Source organism: Tinamus guttatus, unplaced genomic scaffold (genome assembly GCF_059628265.1).
Source record: "Tinamus guttatus ecotype Peru unplaced genomic scaffold, ASM5962826v1 Tinamus_guttatus_pri_ptg000297l, whole genome shotgun sequence".
In the NCBI taxonomy this organism is placed as follows: Eukaryota; Metazoa; Chordata; class Aves; order Tinamiformes; family Tinamidae; genus Tinamus; species Tinamus guttatus.
In genome coordinates, this window is record NW_028288831.1 from 1,753,372 (window position 1) to 1,780,836 (window position 27,465).

The window sequence follows — 27,465 nt, forward strand, 5'->3', positions numbered from 1 at the left end:
GAAGGAGCGGAGCCCGGCAGCCTCAGGAGCACAGTTTGGGTGGCCTCCTCCCCGCCTGCTTCCAGGACAGGGTTTTGGCCATCGCACGCGCTGTGCTGGGGCGCTGGGCTCTGCCGCCAAGGGCACTCGCAGGGGCGAGCGGCTGGAGCGCAGGCGGCCCTGCAGCATCCCTCCAGGAGCGCCGCAGGATTGAGCTTGGCACGGCCTGTCAGGAATGACAGGAGATGGGGCAAGATGCTCTCCCGAGGCCTCTCCTGGGCCTCTCCTGCACTTGATTTCCCCTGTGGGGTCACCTGCAGGGTATCCAGCACCGCAGTACCCTGCAGTGCTGGCTGCAAATCCGCAGCCCCAGAGCTCTCCTGTTCTTGTGAGCTGTGGTGCTTGGGGACCCCGATGTTGAATAACGGAGGACACGATATATCTGGTCCCCCAGGGCATGTCCTGACACAGATGGGGAGCAGCCGCTCTTCTCCGGTGCAACCCCTCATCCAGAGTGTCCAGCTGGAAAAGCACATGGTGTCAGTCCAAAGCCAGGACTTGAGGACTTCGACGGGCCCATTTGTAACCAGCTCTGTTCCAAGCGGGTCCGGGTTCAGGCACGGCATCTCGCTTGCAGTGGGTGTCCCGGGAGGGCGACTGGGCCCGTTCCCTCCATAGGTGGAAGGCTTTTGGCGCTGGCAGCGCCTCTGGCCCCGGGGCACGCAGAGGGCGACGCACTCGCGCTCACAGCGCAGCCACGCGCTCCCTTGGTATCGCTGCCTGCTCCCGTCGCTCATCCCCTCCTCTGTCTTCTCCCCTTCCTCCCTCCTTCACTCCAGGCCTTTGGTTTGGGGAAGGGGCTGCGACTCCACTCATTGATCTGGCGGTGCTGCTGCTCCTCCTGCGGGGGCTGCTTCTCTCTTCAGCATGGGCAAGTTGTGGAGCCCTCTCCATCTCATCTGGCCCCTCCTCATTTACATCGTGTCCTTGTCTGGGGTTACAAATGCCCCCGTTGTTACTAAATGAGCTCTGCCACCTGCTGCTAAGGGAATTGGCATCCACGGGCTGAGGCAGTGGTGTGTGCCGAGCCCACCAGGAGTCCGAGTATCCCCAACTAAAATACATATCAAATGCGTCTCTGGGCTGAGGAGATGCAGCGGGTGAGTGCGTTAGCTCTTAAACCCTGGAGCATCTGCCAGGGGTGTCAGGGAAAGCCCTGCAGGGAGCTGGAGGGGACAAGGATCTCCTGTGTGTGAGGGGCTGCGGGATGTCCACAGGGCTGGTGACAGCCCTGCGGGATGTCCACAGGGCTGCCAGCCCCAAATGGGCACCGACGCCGTGGGGCGCTGGGGCAGCTTCATGAACTGAGCAGAAAGAGGCTTCATGACTCATAAACCAGACAGGAACAGAGGTCGCATCCTGCTAATGAGCTTATTTGAGGAGCTGGCAGAGGTCAAACTGTTTGCTTCAACCTGGCAGACCTGGGTGGCCTTTGGAAGGTTACCTGCAAACCTTTGGTCCTCATTTTCATCTTTCTCATTTGCTAGTGTTTTCATTCTTTCCAATAACTGCCTGTTGTGCTGGTGGGTGGCAAAATTGGTAGGACAGCTCAGTTCTTTTTTGTTGTTTTTTCTTTTCAGCATTACTAGCTAGGTGGGTGTCTGAGAGCAAGGGTGGGAATTGCTTAAATGCTGAGGAGTGCGATCTGCTGCGTGGCACTGAAACAAGCTGTTCTGGGAGCTCGGGTGCCGTCACTCTGCATAGAGGTGAAGGCCTATGGAAGGCCCAAGTGAGAGGGCCAAAGGGACCTCCTTATTCAGCTGAACATGTTAATTCGTGGCCGGTTCAGCTCTGCGGGTTGTTCACCTAGCTCGAAGCTGGGAGCCGTGTGTACCCTTGCGCGGCTCTGGAATTTGCTTGCCGTGGAGGATGCGTTCACCTGCAAGGCCTGCTAAGCCGTGGGTTTGACTGCAACCTCCCACCAAAGTGTTAAGCAGGATCCTAAGCCAGCCCAGTGCCATTCGGGCTTCCTGGGGCTAGCGATGGCCTGTGAGTTTTGAACTCTTCAGCCATGGCACTCCTATTTGCGCCTGCATTTGCGTTTAGGAATAGGTAAGGAATAATTGCAAGCGTTAGAAAGTGGAGTGGAAAATGAAACTTTCCTAAACTCGCCATTCACTCAATTCTGTTGCTGCAGTAAGAGTTGGAAAGTGTCAGCTGGACTCCGGAGGTGGCTTCTTGCAGCAGTCCAGATTGACAGAGCTCTGCCGTGTGCCCTGGACTCTGGATCACACTGCTCTTCGCAAGAGTGACGGTGGCTGGAAGGGTGGGGGGTTCACGGGTGCCCCGACACCTCCTAACCGCAGTCCCTTTGCTGGTGTTGCAGCTCCCGAGGTGACGCAGGAGACGGTGGAGTCCCTCATGCAGAAGTTCAAGGAGAGCTTCCGCACCAACACGCCCATCGAGATCGGGCAGCTGCAGCCCGCGCTGCGCAGCACGGCCGTGGGGAGACGGAAGCGCCGGAGCCGGCCCCGAGGTAAAGCTGCCCCCGCGGTTGTGCGCGACGCGGCCAGGGGAGAGAGGCGGCCAGGGGCTAAGGCAGGAGCTCCTCGTGTCCGGATCGCTCCGCCGAGGACCTCTGTCACCTCGCATAATCGGAGGGGGACTATAGGCCTCCTTGTGTCGGGATGAACAAGGGAAAATCCTGCATCCTTGGGGAGGTCTGGGCAAGGCGGCCGGGAGTGCTGTCACCTCCTGTCCTCCCCAGGAACTTGTCTGTGGTCCCTGCACCTCTGGCTCTGTTCCAGTATCATGAGAACAAAATGTGATTTCTGTGCAAGGGGAAGGAGTAAATTTTATTTGGGCTGTAACTCACATCTCTGGGGCCTCCCTTCGCTTTGCTGGTGCTTAGTTTGGGTGCTTTTTTTTATGTTGTGGCCACACAGGAGGTGAGAACAGCAATCTGGGGCTGCAGAGGTTGGACACACACAAGTATCTTGGGGACTGTACGCTTGTATTTGTAGTCCCACTAGCTATTCCCAAATCTCTGGAGCAAGAGGAGGAGGTTGGCTGGAATAGCCCCGTGAGCAGGATTTGGTCCCTGGGTTGCTTCCCAAGAGAAGAATAGCCTCCCACCACTGCCGCTGAGAAAAAGGGTGGTTTTTGTGAGCTAGGCGGGTTGAGCAGAGTTTGGGTCCAGGTTTTCGGTTGGGCTCTCATTGGAGAGCTGTGCTGGGAGCTGTGCTGGGGTGGCCCTGCAGCCTCCTGCCAGGGCTCTGCGCCGGGCTACCTAGTGCACTGCAGCGTCGGGAAGCCAGGGAGGAAATAGTTTCCTCTCTGTTTACTGTTGGTTTTGTTTTTCATTTATTTATGAGTCTGAAATGTGATCTTTTATTCTGGATACATTTTCCTGCAATACAGGCCTGGAGAGGACTTTTTTATTATAGCTCTACCCATAAATAATTCACTTAGTGTGAAGAAAATGTTCTGACTCTTTAACTGGTTTAAATTATTTGGTTTGTTTTGTAGCGGTTATTCAAATGCACATATCTGGGTTTCAGCAGGAGTAGGGGAGTGCTTTGGGGTCCACAGTTGCTGATGAAGTTCCCCGATTCGCTGCAGCAGCTGTTTTTTTTTTTTTTTTTTTTTTTCCTTTTTATTTGCATTCTGTTTTGGACTGCCTGAAGGCAGACGGCTCTCTGGTCACTGAAGTCGATTAAGCCTCCCAGCTGAGCCCAGGAGACCCGCTCCACCACCAGCCTCGGTGTCACCGGCTCACCCCTGGGCAAGATGCCTGGAAGCCCCTGTCTGCCAGAGCTTCCCACCTCTGATGCCTCTCCTCGCTCTTGCTCATTTCTGCGCTGCTTCGGAGGACGTCTCCGTTTCCTTGCAGCTGCAGAGAAGCCCTGTTAGGTCCTGCGGTCAGTGACCTCCTGTCGGGGCTGCCCCTTTGGAGCGATGGTGGCCGTGCCCTGGGCAGCGCAGGGAAAGACCAGCAGGTCCAGCCACCCTGCGCCAGGGTCCCCAAAGAGGTGATGGAGTCTCCTTCTCTGGAGATGCTCCAAAGCCTCTTGCATGATGCTCTGCACTGTTGTACCTTGCTTCCCTGCAAGTGTCTGTCTCACTGGGGCTTTTGGATGCAGGATTCCCATTTGAGCCCTGAACCTGGCTGCGCAGGGCAGGTTCTCCCACTCCTGGCTTTGGGGAGGAGGCTCCCAGGCAGGACGTGGAGGAGGGCAGTCGATGGGGGAGGCCGGGAGGAGGGTGCCAGGTTGCTGGGCCGGCTTGGGCAGGAGCCCTGCAGGTCTCCCTTTCTGTTCCGGAGCTGGTTACAGTGGACCCAAAGGTACTGCAAGAAGCAGGGAGCCTTCATTTCCCAGGACCCGGAGGAGCCTTGGATAAACGTGTTGCTTTTTGGTTCTGGTGCGAATCCAATCCATAACCCTGGGGGCACTGGTGCGGGGCAGGTGCTTTCTTGCCTGCAGGTGTGAAGAAGAAACACGGGCTTTGCCAGCTCAGTCTCAGTGCCCACTCGTATTTTCCCTGGGTCTCTGTTGCTCACTGAAACTCTTAACACTCATAATTGCAAATGCTTTCAGACACAGTGGGGACCTTTGTGTGGCCTTAAGTGTTAATGGTGTACTGTACACCATGAATTTCAAACAGGGACTCTGCTTTGAGTGTCTCTATTTCTGGGAGTCCTCACTTGAGACTCCTGAGAAAAATTTTTTTAAAAGTCTCCCTTGTCAGAAATCACCGAGCAGCTCTGAAAATCAAGCCAGTTCTAGCAGCTCCAATAAAATGCTCCCCACGGCCCTATCGCTATCTCTTTTTCTCACAATTTATATTTCTGTTCACTTGTGACAATCTTGGCTGGGTGCTGCTGCTGAATCAGGGATGTCTTTTCCATGCACTTCTCTTCTGCTTTCCCGTTTTGGAAGTTTTGTTTTTATGGCTTGTGTTTAATTGTCCCTCTGGCGTGCGAGCGATTGGAACGCTATCGAACATTAAGGTTAAATGATGATATCACAACTTACTATGTTTGCATTTTACATCCAATTGCAAACACAAACCCTTCGCCTCATTAATCCTTTGCAATCCATTTTTTTTTCTCCCCCTAAATGAAATTGTCCGTTTGGGATGCATTTATTTTCCCTTAACAGCCACATGACAGTTCCACTGATGGAGTTTGCATCCAACTTTGTTACAGGGTAGTGACAAGTCGGCCTGACGGATGCATGTGTGTAATTATTTTTTCGCGCTTCAATTTAATTAATGTTTAACCTCATCAGAGTCCTACAGCTGGAGTGCTCTCTCTGCAGGAACTGCTAACAGCAGAAGAATTTCCTCCTGTGCAAAAGGCTCCAAAAGGGCTCGGAGAGCCTTGTGTTACAAAAAAAGAAGGAAAAAAAAAACAAAGCAAAACCAAAAAACAAACAGCCCAACAGCCCAACCCAACAAAAACAAATCAGCTCTACCTGGCTGCCCTTCCCCGCTCTAAGTGCATTTAAACTGCTGCCTATTGCCTGTCATTAAATGTGATTCTGCACTAAGTGTTTCTAACAGCTCTGGGAAAGGTCATATTTTGCCGAGAAGATCTACGTTATAAAAAAAAAAAAATCAAAAAAACCCTCCATTTACAGTACCATATAACTTTATTTTGTGTAATGCCTTTTACATATAAACTTTCTCCCCAAACACTTTTATTGAGTGAAGCACATTTAGAGCTTATAAATAATACAAGGAGAGAGAAGGTAATAAGAGGCTGGGTGTGGGAAGGGTGGATGGAAGGAGGATTTCTCTGCCAAGGTCTTAATGGAGCTGGAGGTCTGGCCAAGTGGGTCCACGTTTCATGTGGCCACCACTGAGGGACCTTCTCCTTGCAAGGGAGCTGATGCCTGCGCTTGGAGATGGGATGAGGACTTGGGCAGATCGGTGAGTTCCTGGTGTTTCACTCAATTTGGGGAGCTCTTGCTCTTCTCCTTGGCTTGGGAAATGCTCCCAGCTCTGCAGGTTGAGATGGTTTCCAGGGGAGACTTGGCACTGCTGACTGCCTAGGGCTTGTGTGGATGGAGCATCCCAAGGAGATGGCGGAGGCAGCAGCAGGGCCATGGGGATTTATGATCCCCAGGGAACTATCGCTCTACAAAGAGACTTCTTTTTTTGGCTTCCTGGGAGAGGTCTTCATAATCACTATTCCCTCCTGGTTTGGCCCTCCTGGTTGCCAAAGTGTATGTAGCCGTCTCCGGGTTCAAACGTGGCCGCCTCCAGCAGCATCCCGGCCTGTCCGAGCGGAGCTGAGGCAGGAAGCGGGTCCGGCTGGGAGCGCGGCGGGAGGCGGTGGGCAGGGAGGGACCGAGGGTGCTCTGAGGTGACCAGCGGGGCTGCGCGGTGCCTCAGGGCCGCCCTGTCTCACATGGGGCGCAGGGCTGGCGCCCGGGCCTGTGGGGCCATTGCTGTTCAGAGAGGGGTGTCTGGTGCCCTCTCCTGGGGCAGGCGATTAAAAACACCCTGGCTGTTGGGAAAGGTTTGCCTTGGTTTTCCCCCAAAACACCCCAAATTATGGGAGCCCAGGGAGGAGGACACGGAGCTGCTGGTGGGCCCGACTGCTGCCGCGGAGGGACCGCATCCGGCCTCCTCTTGCAGCGCCTCCCTTCTCCCATTTGTGTCTTTGGGCACAGGCAGAAGGAAAAAGTAAGATCAATGACAAGGAAGAATTTTAATCAACGGCAAAGGCTTCTTTTGTGTGCGTACTGCTGCTGAAATCAAAAACTAGAGCAGAATGTTTCATTAAAAAAAAAATCCTGCGTTGCTGCTTTTCTTTGGCGATTTTGGGGGGTTGACTGGATGCATTTCAAAAGCAAATGTTTATATCTTCCCTTCCCCTCCGGTTGTTTCTGATTTCCTTGTTTTCTGGCTAAGTTTGGTAGATGAGTTTTCTATTAGCTGTTGTGCTTTTGGGGGTAAATTAATTTAAACAGAAAATTTCCACTTAGCTAATTATACAGTAGTGTCACCCCTGCCAGTCCGTATTGCAGAGATCTCCCTGCACTGTCGGGATGGGAATGGCGGCGGAGGAGCTGCCATCGTCTTGATTTCCATAGGAAGCTGCAGAGCAGAGGGTGCAGGTACCGGGGACAGCTGTGACACAGGAGCTGAGTCCTCTAGTAGCAGGTGACACGGGAGGGACCTTGAGCAGGGGCGAAGGACAGGGGCATGGATGTGGGTGAGCTCCCAAAGGCTGCTGCCACAGAGGCAGAGGCAGGAATGGCCCTGGAGCTTGTGACCTGGCTGTCTTTGGGTCGTGGCCTGCTTATTTTGGGCACAAACATAAAGCCAAGGGACATGCTGGGGTTGATACGATGCGGTGATGAGCAGAGGCCACGAGCTGCTGAGCGGCCCTTCCCCAAGGCATCGCATGGAGCCTGGGAGCCGCGTGGGGCTTCGGGCCTTGCTTGTCTGTTCCCCGGACGCTGGGAAATCTCCTGGTCGGCCCCATTGAGGTACCTTTTGAGGCTGCCCACTTTGCAAGCGAGGTGATGCTCACCGGGACTCGCTGGCCACCCCGGCCAAGGAAACAAGGATCCCACGTGCTCTTCTCTCCCTGTTCCGCGCTGTCACCCCCTCCCCATGCCAGGAGCCACCGCAGTGGGGAGCGGAGCAGCTCTGCGGAGCCGCAGTCCCCTGGAGACAGGGCCCCTCCGTTGTGGCCCGCAGCACTTTGCTCTGGGGCAGCAAGGTGGCTGGGGAGCAGCGGGAAGGGAGGGCACAGGGATGTGGGGCATGGACGGGCCTGCGGGCTGCAGTGCCGCACAGCCCAGCGTGTCGACTAACGGCTCCCCCTTCCCGCTCATTAGCAGATTTCACTTTTGCAATATCCAGCATCCGAACTGAGCCTGGCCTCAGACAGAAATCACCCAGAGAGCTCCTGTTACTTATTTCTTCAATGTGGTTTTGATTTGTTTTTGCCCATAATTGTTTCACTGAGAAGCTCTTTAACCTTCTTGCTTTGGAAAAGGGATTTAAAATGTCAGGTTGGTTGGTTTGTTTTTTTTTAATGACAGAAGCGTGTCTTTATAAAATACACACAGATTTGGGCAGCCAAAAAGGCTTTGGGGAAGACAGAGCATCTGTCTGGATTGGGAAGGGTGGCCGGCATGGGTGGAAAAGTGGGCAGAGATTGGAGAGAGCCAATGCGCGACCTGAACGTGGATGAGCGACTGGAGAGCCCAGGCTCGTCCTTCCCGTGTGTCCAGCAGGTGCTCACGAAGCCCTGGGAGAAGTTTGCGTCTCATCTCCCCCAACGCCGGTCACCCTTGGTGGCTCTTGATGGCCCGTGGGCCGGGTTCTTTGCCTTGGGGTGGGTAATTCCCACCATCCTCCGAGTGGCTGTGCAGTACCATGGGAGGGAATTCTTGGATTTCTTTATGTTGACTTTCCTATAGAAGCCCTAGGTATCTAAGCCCACAAACTATGTGGGAATGGTGTTACAGCTGCAAAGTGAAATGCCCCAAATGCCCAAATCGAGGTTGCCTACACAGCCCTACTTGGCTGTGGTGTGCATGTGCGTTAATGATATGATCTTTAATTATGTGATCAGGAAACATGTTTGCCTTGGATCCCTGCCTTGTTCGCTGTCTAAATTAACTTCCGACTCGAAAACAACAGTGAGAACCCTGCCCCGGTGCGTGGCTGAGCTGCGATCTGTTTGAATGGATTAATGAGCTTGTAAATCTGCAAACAGGATTAGAGACGAGAGCACCTTTATTGAGACATCTGGCTCGCTGCTGGGGCTGCAGCAGAGCGGGCGCTCTGCGGCGCAGGAGGACCCGCGTGCCGGCCTGGGCAGGAGACCCTTTCATAGCGCGCTGGTCTCTGCAAGGCTTGCTCTAATCCGTTGGCCTGAGCTAAGCTGCAAGCACAACTTTACTATCCCAGAAGGTGCACCTCTCTAAGAGCCGCTGTGGAGACATGCTGCCCATGCAGAGATGGAATTCCTTCTACAAAGTCTCGGTAAATGTAAACAGATTGAGCATTTGGGTTAATGCACGGCGTTCGAGCACAGTGTTGCCTCCCTCTTTGAGGGGAAGGCAGAGCTTGTTGAGTGAGGAGACTGGGCTGCAGAGGAGGATGCGAGGGGTACGGAGAGCGCGTGGTGGGCACGGTGCAACACCCCGGGAGAGCACCTGGGTGTTCCTGCCACGTGTTCTAATGGATGGTGATGCCCAGGGAGAGGTCAGCCTTTGGAGGTCCTATTGGCATAGGTTGCTCTGCTGCTGGCGCTTCGGAAGCTGAGCACCACGACACCTTCAAGAACGGCTTGTGTGATACTCAGGGAAAGCCAAAGGAAGGGACCTTCTGAGTTCATAGTGAGTAGCAGCGCCGGGGTCCTGCGGATGGTGCATGCGGGACAGCGGGGACACGAGGAGGACGTTGGGAGCTGGCTCTGACTTGGGAGCCTCCACGCTGGCTCGGCGAGATCGGCACCGAACGGCAGCGTCTGGGTCAGACGGCCTCTCCATCCCCCTCCGTCTCTGTTAAGTGCTCTGCCCTTCTCAGTAATTGGTTGCAGTGATTAGAATCTCTCTGTTGTTCCTCAGCACTTCCCTCCCAGCACCGCTTCTAAGAGAAATAAAAGACGCGCTGACAGGAGCGTGCTCCTCTTCATCCCGAGCACTCCTCTTCCTCCACCGGCCTCCTGTGCACAGATAAGGCCCCGTGGACCCTCGCAGGGTCCCCTCCTCATCCCGAGCATCCCCAGCCTGCAGGATGAGGGCCGGGACACAGAGCTGGTGCTGAGCACCATAGTTTCAGAGTGACACTTGGGTGAGGGCCAGCGGAGCAGCCGTTTGCTCCGGGAAGGCCCGTGGCCTGGTGAGGGTCAGCACTGCCGCCTCGCCTGGACGCTGCGGGCTGGGAAAGCCGGAGGCACCACGGGAAGGTCCAGTGTCCCTGATAGCGCAAAGGGGGAACGGTTTCCCTTGCTGCCTTCTGTCATGCGACCTTCGCCGCCGAGTCGTGTCGGAGGAGCCGCTTCCGCTGCGGGCTGGGACCCGTGCTGGGGTCTCCCGGCTTCTGTATTTATACATCCTGCATAGTTCTAGGTAATCAGAAAATGCAATATCGCTGTCACCAGCTCTCTGAAGACATCCAGCCTGAGTAATTTAACATGTCAGCATCATCCATCACAGAGACGCAACCAGCAAACAAACGCAAAAGCGGCTGCCGCGGGCTGGGACACGGCCGGCAGAGCAGCCCATGGGCAGCCCGGGGCCAAGGCCGGGCACAGGCCCCTGCGCGGGCCGGAGAGCAGCGGTCTCTGCCCTTTCTGTCCTTGCTCTCTGAACGGGAGGAAAATGGGAGTTTCCTGGGGCTTCTCGATGCTGCTCCAGGTGCTGCGTGGCTTGCAGAAGGAAACCCACATGTCAAAATGCGTTTTCATTTGGGTTCTTCAGCATTTCAGGTCTTTTGCTAGTGTTCTTTGGCATTTCAGGTTTTCTGGTGCATAAGGGCCCAGAGTCTCACTTGGTTTCAGAGCCAAGAGGCAGCTGCTTCGGTTCAGGTGCAGAGATTGTCCCCAGCCGCTGCCGTCGGTGCTTGTAATATCCGCAGAGCCTTTGTGTGTTGCTGCCTGTGTGCTGTGTCCAGCTCTGCCTGGTTGTCCCCCCTCCCCATGGAGTTTTCTTGCAGACTGTTTTTGCAAATGAGGCAGCTTTTCCATGAAAATCTCCCCTTCCCGGGAACGACTGCTTTTTCATGGAGGTGCTAGCGTGGGCGTCTGAGGGAATCATGGTGTGGCTCTGGGACTCTGACGAGGACCCTGCTGCGTTCTGCACCAAGCAGTCCTTGGGGTGCAGGCATGAGGATGCCTGGGTCCCCTAGCCCCAAAACGGTGCGGTCGGGAGCTCAGGGCTGTGTGCGAAGCCCTTCTTGAGCGCTCATAACCCATCGCCAGTCCCGGCCGCTTGCTGTCTCTTTAGGACCTTAATGGAAGTGCTCAAGTAGCATCAGGTAATTAATGGCCACACTTTAGTGCCCTTAATCCTGCTTGGTAGCAAGAGCTGAGCCGCAGGCCCCGTCTCCAGCGGCCGCTCGATGCAGGGCTGGTGCCGGCTCTTCCCTGCCTGGCAGCGAGTGGGATGAGCAGCACTGCCAAGCTGCAGCCAGGCCTCGCTGCCCAAGGGAGCCCAAAACCCTCCGGGAGGCTCCTGCTGGGGCAGGACACGGCCGGGGCCGGAGCCCATCCGTCTGCAAAGGCCCTGCGGAGCGCCTGGCGCCTCTTTGCACCCGCCGCTCACCAGGGTGATGCAGGATTTTGCAGGACAGAAGGCAGCACTCCCCTGTTCCGCTGCCAAGAAATGTGGAAATTGTACTTCTGCCTAGAATAAAGGGTCTTTTTAAAACAGTAAAATATTTTAATGGCAGTTTAAAGGGCCACTGTCAACCCCTGGAGGCCTCATTTCTTTAAGCTTTCTATAGGAGTTGAAAGGCTTCTGCCAATTAGGTTGTGAATGGCTTTTTTTTTAATATCTGTCACTCCTCAGTGCTGAAGCGCTAACGCACGGAGGTGATGGTGGGGTCTGCTAGGGCAGACGAGTTGCACTCGTGCAGGGAGTCCTTCCCTGGCTCCAAGTACCAAAGAGAAGGAGATCAGGAGCTGGTTGTTGCCTGTCCCATGAATCACTCTTGGTGACCCCACAAGATCCTGGAAGCGGGATGAGGCTACTGGCCTCACTGCGGCGCTTCCAGCCACCCCATGCCCAAGCTGTGACGCTGCTGATTGGGTTTATTTCTCCTTGATTGCTTGCAGGTGGTATCGGCTTTGGACGTGCCAAAGGAAACTCCGGCTCGGAGGCAGACGACGAGACCCAGCTCACCTTCTACACGGAGCAGTATCGGAGCAGGAGGCGAAGCAAAGGTAACAGTGCCATAACTCGGGCCAGTGCCGGAGAGGCAAACGAGACCAGAGCGGATGGTCACGGTGGGGTCTGCACCTTCACTGTGCTCCTGGGTGACGGGTGCTGTGACAGCAGTAGGTAAGCACCAAAATGCCAAACCTTCTGGTAAAGGCATCCCAACAGGCGCTGCTAGTAGCATTTCCCAGTGACGTCGCTGAATTTCTTCGTTTCTCTGCTCGTTTCCTGTGTTAGTCACGTTAAACATGTAGGTAGCTCAAGCAGTCATTCGCAAATCACTTTCCTCCATCCCGTAAGCGATGATCGCCCTGGCAGTTCCTTAAGCTAAGCAAGACTGGGCCTTTTCTTTTTTTTTCCCTTTATTTCCTGCACGAAGCTTCTGCCTCCCTGAAATTTCCCGTGCTTCCTCTCGGCACAAAGGCAATTAAAAAGAACAAATGCAAAATGAGGGTTGGGGCAGGGACTTGCAGACAAAAGTCCCTCCAGGCTTTTTGTGACTTAGAAGAGCTGAGAAAATGAGATATCATCCACAGTTTGAAATTAATGTCCACATTTGCATTAGTCACGTAACACCAACTTGTTTTGTTCAGGACCTTCAGACCACTCCCATGGCTGGTCTGGACCACAGCATCTCTGCTGTTGCTATTGCTGCATTTGGAAAGCCACTGCTAAGAATTAACAACATTGGGAAGCAATTTAAGAATGGCACAGTGGGTCTGCTCCTTCCATTTGTTTTCCTTATTAAGCCAAGCACAAGCAGAGCGTGGCGTTGCGGATAGATGCCTGCACCCACCACAGCAAATGCAGCTACATTTATTTCAGTGATTAGGCATTCGGATAAATGCTCACAATGTGTTTATTTCAATGTGAAATTACATCAACACCTATGATCGGCTTGATGATTGCACATAGGAATAAACACACACTCACAGGCATATTGCATTTATTCCTTTGAAAAGGCAGCAAACTTTTTTTTTTCTCCATGTGTTTTAGAACCAAGAGAAATTCTCCCTGAGCTGAAAACGAGCTTTTAATGGAAAGCGGGGAGAGATTTCAAGAGTTGAAGTTACCTGTAGTGGTATTAGCAGAGCCTTGTTGAGGATAAAATGATTTGTGATGTCCATTTGGAAAGAGAAGGACGAAATTTGTTCTGTTGCAAGTAATAATAAAAGAAATGGTCCTGAAAAGTCAGTGGCACAAGGGAAAGATTTCAGAAATGACCTCTTTTCAGTGAGTTGCTCTGAAATACTGGACTTTGTGGAGAACCTTGGGTACTTTGTAAAAGTTGCTGAAGTTTGTTTTCTTCAGCTAATGGATTAGAATAAGGAGGTGGGGAGATGGTGTGCTCTCAAGATGTGGAAAGTTGTTTTATAAGGGTAAGCAGATAAAATTTCACTTTCCTGCTGTCTACATGCTTCTCCCTTAGGTCAGGTATTCTCTCCCAACACACACTTGTGCTGCTTATCTAGCACAAAAATATTTTTACTGGCGTATGCGTTGGCTTGGAGTTGTTCCTTTATGCTTCCTTGTATAGTAAATATAAAGGGATAGATAAATGGGAGGAATTCCTTTATTGTCTTTGAATAAGGAGTTTACCTGGGCGGCTTTAATGGCTGGGTTTGAAGGGGGCTTCAGTAAGAAGAGCTCCTTTGCGTAGCTGCACAAAGCTGGGTCCGTTAGATCACACAAGGCTTTGACTAATGCTATAAGAGCCTGCTTTCTTCATCTTTAGTTCTGGTTAAGCAAGGATTGAGTTTTGCCTGAAGTTCCCCCTGTATTTTGCCTCCTGTCTAGCTAAATTTTGCTGTCACTGTGTCCTTGAAAGGAATTTTCCATTATCCTTTCATTGACTCTTCTCTCCCTTGTGGAAGGAAAGCAATAGCTTAGTGGGAAGTCACAGTACCAAGCTCATAATTACAAGTACAGCAAAGATCCATAATTGGACAAGATCATAATTCTAATAGAGAAGGACGCATCGTCAGATACAGTTAATTCTTACAATGATGTTCCCATATTGATTTGGTGATGGTTTTCTGTCATTGCAGGTGCTGTGAGGTAGTTATCGGATCCAAGGAGAGAGAGATTCCTCGTGATTTCTCTCCTTAGACGAGGATTTGCAGGATTGAGCATAGTTACTGATACTGTCAAGGCACTGATCACAGCAGACGTGATGAGAAGTTTCCACTTAGGTGGCATGCAGGATAATATTTACTTTGTGCATTGTTGAAGCGAACTATTTAAGTGGTCATAGGTTTTATTTGTTCCCTGTAGAAGAAAGGCTGCAAATTTCAGCCTGAGGATGTGCTTGGCGAGGTAAATTAGAGGGACATTCCCACAGGTAAATATTGACTGAGGGAGAAAACTGTGTCATATGATGTATTTGCCTGTCCGAGTATTTCAGGAACATCAGAGTTATTGGCATTTGTTTTTCAATACTCAAATACTTAAAGAGATAATTCTCTTTAGGAATATAGGCTGCCCACCTGTGGTCTCCAGACTACTACCCAGAATGTCTTCCCATCTTTTAGCTCTGTATGATCCCTTTTGGTTAAAGTTCTCCTGGCTTTGGAAACTCTTTGGAGAAGTTGGTAGGACACAAAGCAAGTAAAGCAAAAGAGAAATTCCCTTGGAGCCTTGTTCATTTTCTGCCTGTTGGGTTTGGCCCAGCCTCGGCTAGAAACCGGAGCCTGGATTTGAGATGGGAAAAGCACCTAATACCAACCTTTAGTGCGGGATCCCTGCTGCTGGTTACAGTGCTGTGCCAGAGCCTGCGCCAGCTCTCCACCTGCTGCTCCTTCGAGATGGATCAGAGTGATCTCCGAACCTCCTGGGCTCGTGGGAGCTCTTGGTGGCAGCTGGATCGCAAAGCTCCCTGCGTTGCTGGCGCGCGTCTCGAGGGTTCACCTGTGTACTGAGCTTGAGTTTGGACTCAATATCCCGTTTTACCTCTCTGGAAAGGAAACCATCACCATGCTCCCAAGAAAACAGGGAGGAAAGAAATTGGTGCCGCTCTCAAATAAACTAGGTGCAAATCCTGAAACAGCACGGAGGGCTGTGTGGAGCTAAATACGCAGAGGCTTTTGAGACATTCAGCTCGGATAGGGAATGGGTAGTTTTCTCTTTGCCAAAAGCCCTCGTTATTGACTCCATCAGGTTTTCCAGACTTGCTATTTCATGCAACCTGTTCATAATATTTTTGTGCTCTCCAGAGACCGCTATATCTCAATCACTAGTGCTCTGCTTGAGAGCTGACTCTCTTCTTTCCCGGTCCTCTCTGAAAACCAGGGAATGCAGGAACTTCCTTCCCAGCAGCAGAGAGCTGGATCAGAGCAGGATAGGGATTGCATTCCAGGTGCAGCATGCGATGGCTCTTGTCTCCCAGGCTATCGGTCAGTGCACATTTAATCAGTGCTAAAGTCCCTGTTAGAATCCACCACTTTCTTAGAGATACTGATCCCTGTCCCCCGTTGCTCATCATGGGACATTTCAAGCCTTGATATTCTTCTGCTTCTGTGCAGCATATGCTATGCTCGGTCAGGCCCTGTTTCTGAGCTTTCTAAAAGTAATAGAAGTAAAAATCATAAAAAAGGGAGGCAGAATCCCTTAGAGAAACCTTTTTTGCCTGTTGATTTGCCCCCTGTCTGTCCCCCTCCTGCTCTTGGGAGCAGTTGCCATAGCCTCCTGCTCTCCCTGCCTGCCTGGGAAATACATTCAACTGTGCCTCTGCCTGAGCAGCTCCAAGTTCCTCTGCATTGCCTACCTCATGCCTATTAAAACAGAAAGGGAAGAGGGAGGAAAAATAGCATCATCATAATTCCAAGGCTGTCTGAGGCTCTTTGCAAGGGCAGCCTGGGCCTCCTGGCTCCGGTTGGTGCTGTTTGTCAAGGACCAAGCGCATCTAATGAGCCTCCACGGCTCGCTGGCGAGTGAGGGAGGGAAGGAGCGCGCGCCTCCCTTCCTCCTTCCCTCCTTTTCAGCCGCTTCGGGCCTTGGAGCAGCCGCTCTGTAACACGGGAACGTTCCTGCCCTTTCGCAGCGCTTCCTCAGAGATGATCCCTACGGGATGAGCCAAGGGTAAACGACAACACGTTGTGCCCACGGGCCAGGAGCCTTGTGGCTGCCTCCACATGAGGGCACTGAGGCAGGAAAAGGTTCTTTGGTGCTGCCCTTGCTCCCCCATAAAACAGACCTGGGCGCGGGGCCTCTCTTGAAGCCTTTTAAAAGAGAGAGAACGAAGCATCCAATGCTGTATCCGTGCGGTGCTGCGGTCCAGGCACCATCTCCCATCGCAGGAGCACCAGGGAGAGGGGCGGCCGTGGCGCAAGGCTGCTTGTGGTGGGAGACCCTGTCACGAGGTGCCTGTCGCTTTCCCTGGAGCACCGGGATGTTCCTGGCAAATTAGCAAAGTCCAATTATCCGCCTTGGATCGGTGTCAGCGGCACACGCGTGCGTCGTGCCGCCCGGCGAAGCCTTCTGAGGGCTGTTAGAGAAACGAGAAGCCGCGCTTTGATCTGCCTCTGTGTTTGGCGTTTAAAACAAGGCCTTTTAGAAGGGAATATTCGGTATTCGGAATCTGTTACACGCGAGGCAGCTCCGCTTTGATCCTCTCCCGTCTCTGGAGGCAGCCGACACTTACTATTTCATGGGGAGCTAAACGACGTGCGGAAGGAAATTGAGGAAAGGTTCGTGGTGCCTCCACCAGCGCGCGGGAAGGGCCGCGTGTCACAGCCTGCCCTGTCGTGGTGCTCGGGTGGGCTCGTCGCCTCCTCCCCTGTCCGGGGCCGGAGACGAAGGGCGCTAGAGCCAACGTGGCAGTGACTGTCAGCGTCTTCCGCGCGCAGGCCCCGCGTGGGGATGCTGGGTGGGATGGGGTGCTTGGACGTGCCCAGGCGGGGCAGAGGATGGCTGGGGCCCATTTGGCTGTTGCCCCTACGGTGAGATCCCCCTCCCAGTTTCTCCAGCCGCCTCTGCGGGCGCTTTGGCAGCCGTGCACACGAGGCCGGGGGTGTCACGGAAAGCTGGGCTCGGTGAGACATGATGGCCAGGGCAGCCATGCTCCCGTGCGCCCTCGTCTCCCTCGAGTGTCCGGGTGACGTCAAAAACACAAGTCGCCTCTTCCTGGTGAAGCGCCTGCATAGATCCGTCATTGCCCCCCGTCCCTCCTCAACCGAACCGGCCCCGCCAGCTTCTCCTGGACCGCGATGGAGATAGCGGCTGTTGCATGCGTTCCCAGAGGCGTTGCAGGGTCTACTTATTTATTTATTTATTTTTGATGGTATCTGATACAGCCCTGGCGAGTAATTGAGTGTTTGAGAGTGAAAAATTATCTCTCCGGCTCGGCCCTTATCTTGACAGCAAAGCAGCACTTTTAATTTAATTTTGCCGGGCGCGTGCGGGTAACAAATTTCACTAATCGCTCGGCTGTCGCCCTCCGCATGGTAACGAGCCTCGGGCTTCCCGGGAAGCGGAGCGGCGCTGGGCTCGGGCGGGACGAGGGCAGGGGGCAGCATTTCGGGGCCTCTTGCCCCAGGGGAGCTGTTTTATAGCAGTGATTACTTTGTCCCTTTTTCCTATAGGGTTATGTTTTCGTTACACATATCGGAAATTGCCTGCTTTCCTCCTCAAAACCAAGCCTTCTGCCCAGACTGGCCTTTGCGTTTGTATGCTGCAAAACTGGGAGTCGTTTGGGTTTTAAAACAAACAAAATATTGGGCCGCGATTCCAGGAGAAGTGCTTCCATTGATTTGCAGGAGAGCAAATTCCAACGCCGGCAATCTCTGCCTTGAAATATATGGCTGTTTCTTTAAGGTGATTGTATCTCCACCGAGTTGGTCCTGAGAACATGAAAGCAAAACTGACTTCATTGATTTTAATTGTCCATGCCAAGAGAAATGCAAAAAAGCAGCAGCATAAGCGGCCAGAGAACAAATGGGCTTTGTACAAATTCTGCTCTGCGGCGGCTGCCAGGGTCACATCCCCGTGTCCCGGCGGCACGGAGCAGCACCTCACTCCTCCTCGCTGTCCCAGCCTCCCCTTTGCTGTCCCTTTGGCTGTCCCCTTCCCTGCCCGGCCATCAGGACATTTCCTCTCCTCCGGAGGCCGGGTGCTTGCAGCGTGCTGCCCTGAGCTGCAGGCGCTGTGTTTTGGAGACAGGGACGGGTAGCAGTGCTGGAGAGGGAATAAATATGAACCAAATGCATGTATTTAACGCGGGAGTCGTTGTGGCTCCAGATGCACATCGGCAGCGGCAGCGCCGGCTGTTAGGGAGCGACTGAGGGCTCTGCAGGCCGAGCGGCGCAGGCTCTGTGCGGCGGGGGAGATCGGGGGCCGAGTCCTCGACCTCCGCGAGCCGGGTGCGCGTCCCGCCGCCCTCCCCGCGACAGCGGCCGCGGTACCGCGGCGCCTTTAGCTCTCTCCTTCTCTCCCCTGGGGTTATCACAGAATCATAGAATCATAGAATCATAGAATGCTTAGGGTTGGAAAGGACCTCTAGAGATCATCTAGTCCAACCCCCCTGCATACGCAGGGTAATCTTTTCTGCAGCTGCTCCCGTGCTGTAGCAAAGGGCGTGTTGGCTAATGGCTAATTCATAGATGTTCCTGGTGTGACTCTGGTTCGGTGTGAGCTGTCGGACTGCCCTGAGCTGCTGGCGAAGGGGCCGAGCTGGAGACAGCCCTGTGCCCAAGGCTTGTGTCCCGGCATTTCGGGAATAATGGGGCTGGAGGGGATGTGGAAACCCGGATCCAGGCTGTGTACGCGGCTCGCCTCGAGTCTCACGGGTTGTCCTAGGCAGTGATGGAGAAGCTGCCTGCTCGAGGGCGGCTTGGCCGGCTCTAGTGCTGGTTTTCTGCGGCTCAGAGCATCCCTGCCCGCTCCTGGGGTCTGCAGAGTGCAGTGGAGGCTGGTGAGGTGCCCTCCATGGGCTGGGAGAGCCATGGCTGGCGGTGAGGGGGAGCTCTGCCATCCCACACTCTGTGGGTGTCTATGGGGTGCAGAAGGGAGGACCGTCCCTGCCAGCGGTGCCAGGAGGACCTTGCGGAGCCAGATGAGAAGGGGTGGAAGGTGGGGACTGGGCAGCGCTCTGCACTGAGAGCAGCCCTGAGCCGCTGCTGCCATCCCAGGTGCCCTTTGATTGCTGTGACACGAGTTCCTGCTGGCTGAACGCCTTGAGGAGCCTCTGTGGGCCAGGGGGGCCTGGATGCGCCGCTGCCCGCGGAGGTCCCAGACGCGCCGCTGCCCCGCGTTACGAAGCAGCGTTGCCGGGAGCGCCGAGCTCTTCTGACATGTGGGAAGCAGCGGAGGGCTCAGAAACGGCCCTCCCGGGAGCGAGCCCGGGCCCCCTTCCCGATGCGAGCCCGGGCTCCGGAGCACGGCGCGTTGGGATGCAGCGCGGGCGCCCGGCGCGTTGCTAAGCAGTTCAAGCAGTTCCTCCGCATCGCCCTCTCCATCCTCGTCCTTCCTGGGCAGCGGGAATACGTTTTAATATCCAAATGGCCTCGCAACGTTGCGGGTTGTGCTGTTATCCCGGGAGGGGGCGGATTGCAAAGCGCTTGGCGTTTAACACCCACATACGGCTCACGCTACGGGCTGCGTGCTGATAAAGAGGTAATTAAAGTTTAGTCTTTTTTATAGACTAATCTCCCAAGCATATATTTATGAGCCTGATTTAGAAACATCATATTACCAAGAGCACAAGATATTTGTGTTGCTTGTAAATCCATACATGTTCAGAGCGTACCTTTTTTTAAAATTGAGGTAACGCCACCAATGCCAAAAAGAAATGAGCTGGGGCTTGTTTGTTTTTTTTTTCCTTCCCCCGCTTCTTTTTGCGGGTAGGGAGAGGCGTACAAAGCAGCAAATAATTAGCTGTGCGAGGCAATGATATTTCAGAGGAGACACGGTGTGTTTGGAGGGGCTGTTCGCAGCACGTGTGCACCAGTGGCTTTGAATTTATCTTCATCTTGCAGCAGGTGCAGAATCTTTGGGGGAATTTGGTGCTTTCGAGCTGTTTTTAAGCTGTCTGCAAAGGGACCTGCATGTTCTCGGGGAGACCAGAGCCAACCTAATTGGCAGCAAAGATTAAGGGGGGAAAAATCCCCTGTCTGAAAGCTGGTGATGGCAGGAGCCTTTGACCATGGCTCTGGCTACTTGTATGGGGTCAGAGGCTTTGAAAGTAGGTTTTTATTCCTGAATTTCTCTTGTGTCCCAGTCTAATTAAGATGTGATTAATTGGATGAGTAGCAGGAAAAATCTCAGGTGCAATTCTCCCCTAAAAGCGAACAGTTTCTGCCGCTCTCGCCTTTGCTCTCACAGTGCCTCATCTGAGGCTGGAGGGAGAGGTGGTTTCTCCCTGATCCACAAAAGCCATTTCTTCCCGCTGTTGTTCCCTGGCCGTCTGCTCCGTGCCCGGGGACGCGCTGCTCCCGTTCGGTGCTTCCCGTCGCTCCTGGCCTTCCCCGCGGGTTCCTCGTGGCACGTCCTCCTTGCGCCGCTGCTCTGGACCCGGTACCCAAACTCGGTGCCCAAACTCAGTGGCCGTATCTGGGGGATTCCTCAGTTCTGGCATCTGTCCGCTTGCACATTTCCTTCCTTGGCTTCCTCCTCTTGGTTAAAGTGAGTTTGATACCAGCCTGTTGAGTTGAACTCAGTTTGAAGATTTGCAATTGAAGTATCTCAGAAGCCATGAGCTTGCAAAGAGGGGGGCAGAGGGTGCCGGGCTCACCCTGACAAAGCTCTGGTCTCCGGCATCGTCAGTCAGTCCAGGCAGTCATCAGCTGCGAGATGGCTTCGGATCCCCTTGTGGCTCCTCGTTTTGTCTCACATCTGGATCCCCGAGGAGCCTGGTGGGGTTTGTTTAGTTAGCAATGGGTTGTGATTCCTACGTTTGCCTGTGTTTTTAGAGGCCTGGCGCTGAGCTGTTCGTCTCCAGGTGGGTGCTTAAACACACTGCAGAAGTGCTTACGCTGGAGTGTTAGTGGTCTGAAGAGCAGGCGATGGGATGGAAAACGAGAGAAATGTCGCTGTGTTTAAAGAGCGAGGGAAGGATCTGCTTTTCTAATAGCTTCCCTTCAAACCTGGCCGTGAGCTGGCCACGAGCAATAAAGAGCTCAACGGGAAATCCAATTTCCCTTGGAGCAGAAGTCTCCTTGTTTTGGTTCAGTTGGTCAGAGCCAATTTCGGGCCGTTCTGGAGGTCAATAATTAGAGATGTGATGGATATGAGTGGGAGATGGAGCCTGGCGGGGTTGGGAAGGTGCTTGCATGAGACTCGTAGCACATTGTCCCTTTCCTCATGCAGCCAAGCTCCGATTCAGGCATCTCGAGCAGGCTCTTTGCTGCTTCAAGCTCCTGTGTCCCCTTCGCTCTTAGGCAGAAAGCAGCCGCTCGTGGGGCTAGTGGGGACGGGATGGGGCACGTTGGGGCTCCCGGCGTCTGCCTGGGCCCCTGTGCTGCAGGGTGCCAGGAAAGGGGCCGTCCTCCTGTCTGCGAGCCAGGCCCTTGTGAAACCGGGATAATGCTCGCCTCGCTCGGGAGGGATTTACAACTTAATGTTTGCAAAGCACTTTAAGACCTCAATTTGAAAGGTGATTTATAATGGTAAAATTCAGTGTTCTCTAGTCTATTGTATATCTGGCTGTGTCCAATTATCCTGATTGTAGCTTTTTCTTCCTTCCTTTCTTTGCCTTTTTTTTTTTTCCTTATTTATTTGTTTTTATGAGCAGCACCAACCAAAAGCAGGGTTTCATCGTGGTGGGCTCAGTGTGCCCCAGCAGGGGACAAGATTTTGTCCTGGGGAGGTTCTGAATTGTGCTGGCCACAGGGGTAAAGAATAGGGAGGGGAAAAAAAGGAGCATGCCAAGGTGAAGGGCATGGGAGACGTAGGAGTGGGATGGTTTTGATGACATGTGCGTAAGGAAAGCATAAAAGGTACTTCATAAATAATTGTTTTGTATCCTCAAGGTGGCCGCAGGGGAAGGACTTCTCAGGTGCTTTTGCAGTCCTGCAAATGGCAGCAGGAGCATCCCCTGCAGAGGAGGCTCTTGCTGGGCATCCCGCCTGTCCATAAAACACAGGCAGTGACAAGGGCTCAGCCTGCACGTGTATTCCCTGCTCTGGCACCAGGAGTTCTGAAACTGGAAGTGATTGGATTATAAAGTGAAGCACCCGGGCACTGACTTGCTTGTTGTGTTTCCCCTTCAGTTTTCGCACAGAAACTTTCTAAATCTCACTTTGCTGAGGAGAGGGAACAAGGGGGAAATGGCTGGGTTGGGCTCCAAAGCTAAACAAGTCCCCCTGGTTGGGAGCAGGGATGCAGGCAGCTCCACTTGGTCATCGAGCTGCTCCTTTCCAGCCCCTGCACTAGCACAAACACGTCCTTGCTCCCTGTCTGGCATTTCCATGCTCTCCGGATGGTTTCCGGGTGGCATGAACCTGCCTGCCAAACCTCAGTGAAGGGAGTCGGCTCTGAAGGGAGGCTGTAAACTTTGGTGCTGGTGCCAGGTGTTGGGTTGGATACACTGGGGAGGAGCTGCTTCAAACTGCTCCAACCTGAGCTGCAGACGTGTGGGGAAGGGAGAAGAACAGGGCCACCTTTGTGGGTGGTGGGGACCTCTTGATGAAGCAGAGAGGTGGCCAGGGGATCAGAATTTGTCACAGTCACCGCGTCAGCGGAGGATACTGAAGGTAAAAGTGCTTGAGGCCGGTGCTGAGTGAGAGCTCCTGGACCCCTCGAGGCCACCAGGTTTCAAAATCCCCTCTATTGCCCATTTTCGTTTCCTTCTGCTGTATAGCTCGCAGTTCGGCCTGCGCACGGGGCTGTTACTGACCTGATTCGGTGGTCTGAGCACCTTGAGCACCCTGGCCTGGTGCCACCAGAGCTGCCTGGGGAGCTGCGACCCGCTGCCTGAGGCAGGGCCTGCTGGTGTCTGAGCTACCGCCTTACTTGGGTTTCACTGTCCTCTTCCTCAAGGAATCCCCAAGGACAGGCAGGGAGGTGAGAGCCGCCGCAGAGGCTTTGCGGGCCCGTCCCCACGCTGTGTCCCCGCGCAGCCGCCGCGTGTCCCGGCCTGTCGTGGGCGTCAGGCGAGGATGGGGATCCCCCCGTGCCAGCCTGGCCTGCCGCAGAGCTGTCCTCCTGTCAGGAAACGTCGAGGTAGCAGTTGCAGAGAAGCCTTTTGTGAGGCGGGTTTGGAAGATACCGTAAGCTTCTGTGAGTGACAAAACCAGGCTTTTTGTGTAATACCTCCTGCCTACAAAAAGCGGCTGGCTCTGTAGGTTGCTCTGTTGTTCCTTGTAGTCCCTGTGCGATGTCTGAATATTGAGATATATCCGTATAAATAATTAACACTCACTGGTGCTATGTAAAATCTACAGGCGTAGGTTTTTCCTGGTGTCAAGCAAAGTGAATGATACTGTGATACAGGCAGCCCTTGGATTTGGCTCGATTATTTCTGTGGCTTGCCAAAATTTGCCTGATGAAGCGGTGCCGAGGAGAAGAGACTGCTGCTTTGCAGAGGGAGCCTCTCGGAGGCATTTTGTGGGGAGCCGGCCCGGAGGCCAGGCATGGAGTGCATCTGCGTGGGGCTCTCCAGAACCCGTTCCTGAGGTCCTCTGGACAACGGGGTCCCCAGCCTGATGCAACCCAATGAGTTAGCATGAAAATGAGTTGAAAAAAAAAAGAAAATCAAACAAAGAAAATGTGATTGGAAAGCTGGAGTTTGGAGACTCGAGAAGCACTTCGGGTGCTGCTGAGCTGTGCGTTGGTTTAGAATGCCTGCTCCTCCCTGAGGCCTGGCAAGGTGGGAGTGTCCTGCCTCAGTTTCCCTTTTCCAGCTGGTCTGCCCCACTGTGAAGGTGAAGCACTTCGGCGGCCGTGCATCCCGGCGCGGGGGTGCCGGGCCCTGGAATGTGTGCGGCCGTGCAGGGAAGCCTCTGGTGCAGTTATTTCCTTCTCAGTGTGAACCGCTCTGGACGGATAGGGCTGGCTGGGCTGCTGCTGCTGACAGGCTGCTCTGCTGGCTCTGCTCGCCGCCGCTCCCGGCTCTCCTCACCCGCTGCTCTCCCTGCCTTCCAGGTTCCATGAAGAGCCCCGTGAACAAGACGGCTCTCACCCTCATTGCTGTCAGCTCCTGCATCCTGGCCATGGTGTGCGGCTCCCAGCTCTCCTGCCCGCTGACGGTGAAGGTGACTCTTCATGTACCTGAGCACTTCATTGCTGATGGTGAGTCCTGGTGTCCAACCCCTGTGCCCCGTCACGACTGTTAGGGATGGGGGAGTCTGTCACTTTGCAGCCAACTTATACCATTGCTTTATAAACTTCTCTGGGGAACCAGGTCATGGGTGGTGATCTTTCCTCCTCGTCCTCAAGGGAGTTCTCCCCAGCGGGAGCTTAACCGTGCCAAACAATGAAGGTTACAGCGTGTATTGGATGTCAGCAGCCCAACAGTCTGTCTGTGTCATGGTGCAGGAAGGTGTGAGGATGATTTGCAGGTCAGCTTGGGAAGCAGGAAGGCTGTTCTTTTTAAGCTGCATTTCTGTTTTCAGTACTAGAATTGTTCTGCCCCTACATTCTCCCTCTATCCCTGTCCCCGTATCCATAGGTTTGGTGGCCTTTTACATGGGAAGCTACCCTTGCTCCACAGATCCTCCGCATTCAGCGGGAGTCCCTCTTCTCAGAGGAGTGGAGCATGAATGTCTGTAGACCTGAGGCATAAATCTCAATTGTGTCATTACTATTATTAATAATAATTTGACCAGTGGGTATTTCTCTTTTCCTCTGAAACTGCTGATGAGCCCTGGAAATGGCACTGAAATATTCCTGTCCTGCAAGAGGAAAGCTGTTTGTCCCAGAGCCTCCTAGCTGTGTAGAAAATGAAATTGCTGGTATTTGAGCAAAGGCAGAGATGTTTTGAAGAATTAGGCGAGGGTTGCTGTCACTATTTATTGCTTTCTCCAACTGGGCTCTTCGCGTTTGTTGTGTTTCACTGACCTTTTCCACGTAATGTGCAGTGAGCGTCAAGTGCAAGTTTTCAGTAACATGAGGGCAAATTTCATTTTCTTCCTGCAGACGGGGCCCATTATTCAGTCGGTTCCAATTCTTCAGCTCCGGCGCTTGTCCGGCACCTTTGCTCTGCCCGCACCGCGCGGCGCAGAGCCCGGCTGCACCACTCTGCTGTATCCTGGGGCTGTCCGTGGCTCTGGCGTTGGGATGGGGACAGATCTAGGGGGAATGGAGATATTGGTTAGGGCAGATGCATAAGAGCTGGGGCAACGTGTAAGCAGCAGAGCGCAAAGAGGAGGATCTTAAACCATCGCTTTGTGATGGGCAGGAATTCTCCAGCCTGCTTTAAGTGGGGCTCATGCCTGATAAGGGTGGTTTTCCTTGGCCTTGCTATGAATTCACAGGATGGAGCCCGTGCTGCCCCCAGCCCTGCCGCAGAGCTGCTCATCCAACGCTCCCGCGTCTCTGCCGCAACGATGCCGGTGGGAATGACATGCCGCGCAGCCAGCGGGTTAATATCCCTGTGCAAACAGTGCTGGGGCGGGAGCCCTTCCGTACGGTAATCCCTGAGAACACTGCTTAGCTGCTAACGCTGGAAATTGCTGCCTAATCTCAGGGTACACAGGATATCCTAAAAGTCAAACTTTGGCCTTAAAGGAAAGCGGAGGAGAGGGTCTCTCTTTGGTCTCAGACTGGATGAACTGGACGTCAGGGAACATGAAAGAGGGCACTTTGACTGTTTATAAAAGACTTGCAAATATTGTCTGGTCTGAAAAGAAATATTATAGAAGGTTTCACAGATTGTCATTTTGAATAACCAGAGAACAGAAGCTCTTCTTGTATTTGGGAAACTGAGGCTGCACCAGGATTGTGTCCCTTTGAGCCCAGTGCTGACCAGCTCAGTGTGAACCTAATTCTCAGCCTGCAGCACTTAAGCTGGGACAGGAATATTATTCCCATTTCAAAACTGGTTATGGCAGGGCAGAGAGAGCGCCAGTGACCTGCAGAAGGTTAAAGAGGATGGGAAGTCAGTGGTGTAAATAGGCAGGCAGGAGCCCAGCATCCTTCTCTGGGCTTCAGCTCTAACCCAGGAAAAAAAATAACAGGCTGCAGCATGACTCCTTAGCATTAAAGTGAAAAGGGAGCTGAGTGCTTGTCGCCAGGACAGAGGTGGCAGTGCAAATTATGCAAATACTGAGAAGGCTCGAATGCAGATGACAATGAAATACCAATAAAACAGATTAATATCTTTGAAACTGGGTGAAATGGGATGATCTCCAGTCCAGACTTAATGACTTTTCTAAAGAGGAGCTGGCAAGAGGACTGGTAGAAATGGTTTGCAGAAGAATTAAAATGAGCTTTGTAATGAAACTGTAAAATATAATTGCGAACTGCAAAAACTTTAAAAATATTTTTTTATGTGAAACAGTCAAATTCTTCATGCAGAAGCAGCGGAGACATTTTGCAGTGGCTATCAGTTTAACTGGGATTTTATCCTTTTACTCGATGACTGAGACCCTCGTCTGGGAAGAGAAAAACGCTTCAAAATTGTCCCCCGTCTTCCATAGCAGCAGCTTCCCAGCCTGCCCCAAGCTGGCAGCAGGGGGTTATAGGGCGTTACGGATGAGCGTGGAAGTGGGCTGTGCTTGGAAACGTTCCGGGCTCGGCACCAGCACCAAGCGCTGCCTGCTTGGCCCTTGCGCTTGGCCCTTGCGCTTGGCCCTTCCTCGTGCTCCCTTCTTGCTGGTCTCTGTGCTCTGCACGGGGAGCAGGAGAGGCCGATGTTTAAAACCGGTGCCTGAGCGCTCTGTTTGGACAGCAGCTCCTGCTGCCCGTGCTGAAAGGGGAGGGCGTTTTCCCCTCCTGCGCAGGGCAGCTTTGGGGGCTGACAGAAGAGCACGAGCCCTTGGTCTGGCTTCCTGTGCATTGCAGAGGGCGGGTAGAGCTTGTGCTGCCCAGTTTAAATTAAATCTCCTTCACCTGAGGGCGGCAGAGCCAATTTCTCCAGCCCAGATGAGACCGAGAGCTTTGATGAGACTCGGAGCAGCCTCACACGTGACACGTACGTGTGTGCCCCGTGTCTCGTGGATGCTGCCCTGCGCTCCCACAGCCTGGTTCCTTAGGCTGTGCTCTGTTGTATTTACATGATGATACTTTGAGAGAGGCAGGGCTGGGGCATTTGTTGCTACGTTCCCAGGCAAGGGAAGGATGCCCTCTAATTCCTTTTTGATAGGCAGAGTTTCAATAGATGCCAGGAGCCAAGGAAAATCTGAAAGCACAGAAGCTACCAACACCTGTGCAGGAAAAGCCAAAGATGGGGCTGAAAGAAAACCCTCTCCTAGCAGGTGGAGACTCCTCCTTGAAGACAACTCTAGCGAGACACAAGTGAGCTCCTGCTGGTACCCAAAGCCAGTGGGATGAGGAGAGAGGGGGCAGGAACCCACTGAGTGCCCCTAGAGAAGCAGCTTTTCCCCTCTTGAGCAAGCACTCAAGAGGAGGAGGAGGCTCCTGAGCACATGGGGGAAAGGGAAGGTTCAGGACCAGAAGCTCAATGGCAGCAAGGATTAGGGGA

At 53.5% G+C, this 27,465-nt stretch overlaps 1 protein-coding gene across 1 annotated transcript in view; it reads left to right on the plus strand.

The window, feature by feature from the left end:
* ASTN2 (astrotactin 2) overlaps positions 1–27,465 on the plus strand; it is a 351,063-nt gene that overhangs the window by 110,363 nt on the left and 213,235 nt on the right. The window contains exons 4-6 of the mRNA XM_088527956.1: positions 2,366–2,515; positions 11,789–11,896; positions 23,967–24,113. Of these exons, the coding sequence (XP_088384082.1) occupies positions 2,366–2,515; positions 11,789–11,896; positions 23,967–24,113 (405 nt within the window). The remainder of the gene's footprint in view (positions 1–2,365; positions 2,516–11,788; positions 11,897–23,966; positions 24,114–27,465) is intronic.